The sequence below is a fragment of the Hetaerina americana genome, unplaced genomic scaffold, assembly GCF_022747635.1.
Source record: "Hetaerina americana unplaced genomic scaffold, ioHetAmer1.1.p SCAF_1, whole genome shotgun sequence".
Taxonomy (NCBI): Eukaryota; Metazoa; Arthropoda; class Insecta; order Odonata; family Calopterygidae; genus Hetaerina; species Hetaerina americana.
The window spans coordinates 48,599,597-48,606,729 of NW_027286069.1; the positions used below are offsets into that span (position 1 = coordinate 48,599,597).

Consider the following 7,133-nt stretch of genomic DNA (forward strand, 5'->3'; position numbering starts at 1 on the left):
ACCTTCATTATTCCTCTATCATCAGTCACGAGCTTCAGCCGGAGCAACGACCGAAAAGATAGCGCGGTTGTCACTCACTTTCCGAAACAGTCGTGCAAAAACCAAACAAGTTCAGACGGTCCGAAGTCATTTCTGTCTCCTCGACTAAGATGTATGGAAGGGCGACACACTGCAGGGTGGGCAAAGTGGGAGGAAAGTGATGAGCTCGGAAATTGACCCCTCTTTCTCGTGCCAGTAAACCAGAAATATGCGAACACACTCGAATTTTTCAGTCATAGTTGCTAATACAAAAATAGCATTCCTAACTACGTGTAACGATGAATTTCTAATGCCATGAATCATTCCGAGATTAGACGAAGTAGAAAGTAGTGGGAAAAACAAGTAAAGACAAAGCAAAATAATCTCGCATCGTTTTAAATCTGCTTGAATTGTCATTATATAAGGGATGCAGTTTTTCGCAGTACAAGGGGCAAAATCTTCAAGCCGGACGACGGCGGCGACTAGACTTAGGCCTGCCAATTCGTATCCCGCGTGGGGCAGAATCAATCTTGTTATGAAATTAAACTTACTAAACATATTCTAGGAAAGTGGAGCTTTATGGATTTGCACGTCATGTTCCCGTGGAAACTTAACAAAAATCGAATTAATTTAACCAAATCCAAATGTGAATCGGTAACATGTAGTTGGGCATCGCCTGTATGGCTTGCGTAACTCTTATCACCTCTGATTCATATTTAACATCAAAGAAGTTATTTCCAATGTCATTTGGACGAATCTGCTCCTTTTGAATAAAATACCCTAGAAATAAAACTACGGCGAACTCATATAACACTTTTGAGTCACAATGCATTCGTAGAAAAAAGTAAGCGATGATAATTCTTAATAGAACGTTTCCATTTACATTTCCATAATCGCACGCGGCACACTAATGATATAACCCCCTTATGAACTTTGAATCCCCTTTTGATTGAACCCCTTGTAACCTGACTCGGAGTGTTACGCACCTCATTCATATACCATAAAATGTTTCTGAAATAACTTGTATGAATATCTGCAAATCGAAAACAATATAGTGTTGGCGATTTTGTTTGCAAATGTCTTACCATTTATTAATACATGTCCCGTCGTGCTTGGAATTTCTCGGCGCTTGTCTCAACTCTCACTTCAGCGACGCAAGCTGCCTTCAGATTGACCCGAAGGTGTTTTAATCGCCGTCGACATAAAGGAATCATTCATGGCACCGGCCTGCGCATTGGCACTTCAGAAGATGAGTGCATGGCTGGCGAGTCTATTAGACTCGTCTAGCCGCCGTGATTACCACGCACATTGGCATAGGGGTGTGATTACTGTCTTAACTTCACTAGTGATGGATTCTTAACCCCTTAAAATGGGATGCAGCGTGTACGTGCGGCTATGTTGAGACGATTTTAAATAAATGCTAGAAATAAAAAATACACTTGCAAAAGTTGAAGACATTAACCTTTATTCTGAAGAATTATTAAGGAGAGTTTACCGTTATTTTACTAAATACTCTGTCCGTGCGTTCAAATAATCCATTCTTTAACTCCACTTATTACCCCCCTTCATTTCGTTGAACATGTATGTATACTCTTTTCCTCCTTCTACCTCACTTACCAAACATTCTTCCGTCTATCACGGTCTCAAAGATTCCATCGTCAATCAAAGTGCAAAGCATTCTGGCTTATGACAGTATTTCCCAGCAACTTTTTTTTTACCCTATCATGCCTAGCATTTCTTATTTTTTCTACCTTTCTATTTTATTTTTCCCCTCTTCTCCACAATCACATCTCAAAAGCTTCCAAACTATGCTTAACTAAATTCTTCAACGACGAATTTTCCAAACCACATAAGTATTACACTTCAATTCAAAGTTTTTTTCTAATCTTTTCTTTACGTCAAGGTCATTGTCATCAGTTCCCTCCTCTTCGTACCATAAGAGCCTCTTTGCCAAACGCAATTCTCTTTTGATGCCCTCACTACTTTGCCCCTCTCATATAAAACATTTCCTGCGCAGGTGAACGATTTCACATGATCTAAAAACATGCCCTCGCACCTTTAACGTTTATCTTAGCCCTCCATACTTTGTTTTCCTTCCATTGGTTTTCATACCATACCATCACACTACCTCTGAGGGAAGTAAAATTTACCGACGGTTTCTCCAGCAATGCGAATCATTCTGCACGCTGATAATGTACTCTATGAATTACTTATCTCTTTTCTTTGTTTTCGCTTCAATGAACAACATGGGGTCGGGGCGAAATGAGTACTGTTTTTTTTAGATACTCCCTCCATCGCGTCTCGGTGATCGATCGAGCCCCCTGCTCACTTCGATATCTGAATCGTTTGACTGACTGACGCACTGCCCACGGGTGTCAACACCCTTGGCCTGACAGATGCGGAGGCTTCCCCAAAGGAGACTGAGCACGACTTCCGGCACGACGATGTCTTGCGGAGTGAATTGCGGGAGCCTGGGACGGGATTAATCATCTTCAGGGCATTGAAAGACGTGACGTGTTGGCCCGCGGGAATGGAAGGGACATGCGACCGGAACCCAGCGGCTACCGCGTGAACAGCGTAGACGGAGAAAAACCGCAACGTGAAAAATGGGGAAAAGAAACATCCCAAGAGATGTGAATGATCCTCTGGGGGGGAAGGGTCATTCGCGACGAGTTGGAGGGATGCAATGCGACGAGAGGTGAGAAGCCACCCCGTGACGGCGGCGGCCACTCCTCGCCCCAAACGACGATGGTGGGCGTGCGAATATTATCCGGTGATCGAAAGAATGGGCCTAAAGTGATTCCGCGCGACATGCCGACGAAAAGGAGGAGGTTGAAAGGTGACTGGAAGAGACTCGGTCGTAATTTTGCCTTCCCCCCTCTCGCTCTTCATCCCTCTCTCGCGACTTCAGTCGGACACGATCATAATTTATGCCGAGACAAAAGATCCCCAGGCGATACCGGATCCAAAACTTATGTGCCCTCTATCTATGCACAATCACACGGCGCAGATGAATAGTGCATTTCTTAAACGATAACCGAGAAGAAATGCGAGTAAACACGTAAGGTGCACGAGCGCTATGTTGTAACTACACTTCAAACAAAATTGCACCGTTACGTTACGCAGGACGCGTCCAATGCGACAGAATGGTGCTTCGTCATTCCTTAAATTCAACATAAAAATGAAGAAAACAACTATAATTGGGCAGCACGGACCATCAGATAAAATCTACTCAAACATAACTACGCCATACATGGCTCGTATTGTATTTAAAGCGATGCAGAGTCGAGCGTGGATTCCTGCGTGGCCGCACGTGCCATTGCAATGTGTTCGTTTTTTAAGAGGAGCGAACATCAGATATTATGACGGATGAAACGAATATTCTTCAAAGATGGCAAGAATCTACTAACCAAAGTAAATTAGCATGTTTATGGTTGATAATTACTGCTTAGTAGATACCTCTACATGCACGTTTAATTTTGTTGGCACATACAGACTATAAACCATGGGTATTGTAAATATTCTAAGTGACATAATTGGAGCAAATACATCTAAATGATTTTGCTGCTGTTGTTCAAAAGTGCATCGACACCGACAAAAACAGCACGAAAATTTGCGGAACAGGAGGACAGCCCTTCCTTTACTTGCCGTTGGAAAGGTAAGCGAACGGCACCTGATCAGCCTCTCTTGTTCGAATAAAACTCAAACACATGCATTACACTGCTTCTATATTCCAATTTTGTTTCAAAGGTTCACTCATTGAATAAGTATTACGTTGCGATCATAGTATTTGTAATTATTGAAACGTGAAATTATTTCTTTGGTGGGAGATTTTCTTTTCAATATGTACTCAAAGCGAGGGATTCATGGTCTGCTGAGCGCAGATAATTTACTTCATCAACATACGGAAACACTACAGGGCAGGCTGGCAGTTTTAAAATGATATGTCATGACAGTTTGAGCCCTAGATTTCTTGTGCACAGGCACGTGCTATGCTTGGGCGCCTTTGTTGACCAAATCATAAATTAAAAATTCCGAAAATACATTCGAAGCGGAGAAAAACGAAGGTTTTCCTGTTCCATTATGCAAGTCAATAATTATTAATGTCATGGAACCTCGTGATTGGTCATTAGGGTGTGCTATTTTTACAATTTCAAGCGCGCGGCAGACAAATTCCATGCAGGGATTTGAAAACGGGAAGAAAGAAAATTTTGAAGCAGAATGAGGGGGTGTTTTCTTTTCAAAAGTCCAGTGCGGGGCAGCATGCTAAATATTTTAATTGCCCGTGTTCCCAAATCATTTGCACCTATTTTTCTGTCTGCAAATGCAATAGCCCGCCACCCGTGGCGAGTGGCAGGTGTTAAGGAAAACAGTTCTAAATATATGGTATTACGTATAAATGGTATATAACGTATTAAATATTTATAAAATGCAGGGATCTCATTGGATGGGGGTATGAGGCTTCGAGGAGATTTAATGATTTTAATGGCATCATTAATCTCGACTGGAACACGGATGCATCAAAATTTCAATCCACAACGTGAGAGAAATAAATGATAAACCTCCAATGTTCGAACGGCGACATCAACAACATCCATTCAAACTTACATGCTTTGGACGACGCCTCTGACACGCCGTCCGCTTCCAGTCTCTCCTGAAGAACTGCATAGATAATGCTGTATGAATTCATTACACCGAAAACAATGCCGTTGGTGAGGAAGCTGGCGGTGAGGACCAGCCACGCTCTGGCGCCCCCGTCCATGGGAGGACGGTGAACAGGAGGCGGTCGCGACGCCGGGTTGGACCCTTTTGCCAGCACATTTACCTCCGTCTTGGTGGCCAAGGACTCCTTATCCTCCTTCGCAGCATCCCTTGATATGAGGGTGGACGATGCATCTTTTGGCTCCACGTCTTCCCGAGACTCTTGCCCTGGGGTATCCGCTCCACCTGCCATTAGGAAATACGCTGGCAATGCACCTGCGTGAAAGCCGTAAACTCTCCTCAGCCGTACTGGGGAAGGTTTCACCGCGAAAATACGTTATATGCGAGCGTCCGCTCTCCCTCTTAGCACCGGGTCTATTCTCCGTATCTCTCCACCACTCTACTCTAAGGTTCTCGAGCGTAGGAGACGTCGCGAGGAGCGGAGTGAATATGGTATAGGGAAGTGGGGGGTATAAAAGAAGCAGTCTGAACGTGGAAGGAGGGGAGAGAGGGGAGTGAATGAAGAATTGTAGGGAAAGAGGAACGCCGCCTCTTTACCATCATGGACATTAAGCCCCGGAAAATATGATTTTCGAACCTACTTAAAACCTTAAGTTTGTAGAATATGAGACTAATATTTTCATTTGTAGATTTACTAAGCTCCAATTACACAGAGCAGCCTTGATTTTTCAATTGACTAATCTTTGACAGCAAACTTACCTATTTTATCCAGGCAAAAAAGAATGTCGAGGCACAAGAGAAAATGAATTAGAAATATTTTTCCTGCCTACTGTGATCCATCATAATTAATCATCTAGGTTGACCCATGGTAGAATTCTACATCTCAAATAAACTACAGCAAATGTAGAACACCAGCTTCTTTGTGAAGGGTTTAGATTTGAAGGCGATTCAACCAATAAAATATTGTTTTAAGGATTATTTGCATGCGAATATAGTCACAATTATATTTTTCAATGCACCTCATTTCTAATTTTTACAATTACGAGTAATGAATCGGTTGCCACCTCCGGATCATGAATCATCGCTGATAAACATTCAGAATCATAAAATGCACATTCAAGTATAAAATTACAATCAATACTCTAGAACTGTAAACAATTCATCCATTTTGTTAATGCAGCTATGAAATCATTACATTGTAGTCGGCTTTAAGGAACTAATTAAAAATACTCATTGTCATTTTATCAAATTAAGAAGAATTGGATCTTACCAGCAGAAGATGAGAAGCGACACTCATTGCTACAGGAGTAATATCATTAAATCACATATAAATTCACATAATTTATATTTACAACCACAAATGCCTTTCATATTTTAATTGTACTGCGCATTTCATTTCGTCCTTTCCTTCATACAGCTCTAAATACTGGCTGGAAAATCCGACAATACAATCAACCCGGCAGTTTCCAGTTTCTGCCGTCACTGAGCGCTAAAGTCTTATGGGCCAACTTGCTGGAGCAACTACGAAATGGTACAAATACGCTGAAGAAATAAAATGGTGAAAACTATTACACTTTATGCTTTTGAGGGGAAATGCAGTGCCTGAATGATAAATAAATAATTTCAATAGCAATAAATTACTGAAATTGATATAGAAGAAACTTTGTATTGCAACAGATATCCATGTTCATAATTACTTAAGAGACAAAAGCTTAATGTCGTTGCCACAAAATAATTGATGGCATAATATTTAGTCAATTCCCGATAAATATAAAATTCTAGATTGCAGCACAAATGAGCCTTGATTGAAAGACTGTTGGAGTCTATTACAAGCCAATAAATTGGTTCTACTATTTGTAGAATGAAGTTTTTGCAGCATAAAGAATTTATAGTTGGTGAAAGTGTGATTCTATGGCAAAAGGGACAGACTGTGTCAGGGCTGTATTTAAGTAGAAATTATGAAGGGTTAAACTTACAAAAAGTAATCTATATTGCTGTTAAGTAATATAATGACTTATTAATTTCACATGAGGACTAATTCCTTTGGTTGTAAGCCTACTCCATTCATGTTAACTGTGATTTAAAATGTTGAAGGGAAAATATTATTATGAAGTCTACATTTTGACCATGAAAGCTCAAGGAAGGAATGAAGAGCCCAATTCATTAGCCATTGTAAGATTATTTCAAGTAATAGAATGATTTTATCCTATAATTTAAAATATTTTATTTTACATATCTGGGTCAACAACAGTTGATAATGTTTTTTCCATGGAGGGCTCTGAGCATAACCTAAAACTACAAACAAATCCTTAGTACATGAATTATGACTATAGTGAACAACAGATCAATTGAAATTTTATTTTAGTAGAGAATGATGTGACCTTTTTTCTTTTTTTTCACCTACCTTCTATACGCTCTACCTATTTCCACCAACCTATTAAACATATATATAC

General features: G+C 40.6%; 1 protein-coding gene across 2 annotated transcripts in view; it reads right to left on the bottom strand.

Moving 5' to 3' along the window:
• Nucleotides 1-5,110, bottom strand: part of kar (monocarboxylate transporter 10-like protein kar) — a 97,225-nt gene extending 92,115 nt beyond the window's left edge. For both annotated transcript variants that reach the window (XM_071589507.1, XM_071589504.1), the window contains exon 1: nucleotides 4,627-5,110. In XM_071589507.1, coding sequence (XP_071445608.1) covers nucleotides 4,627-4,972 — 346 coding nt within the window. In that variant the 5' untranslated portion in view covers nucleotides 4,973-5,110. The remainder of the gene's footprint in view (nucleotides 1-4,626) is intronic.
• Between the last annotated feature and the right edge of the window lie 2,023 nt (nucleotides 5,111-7,133).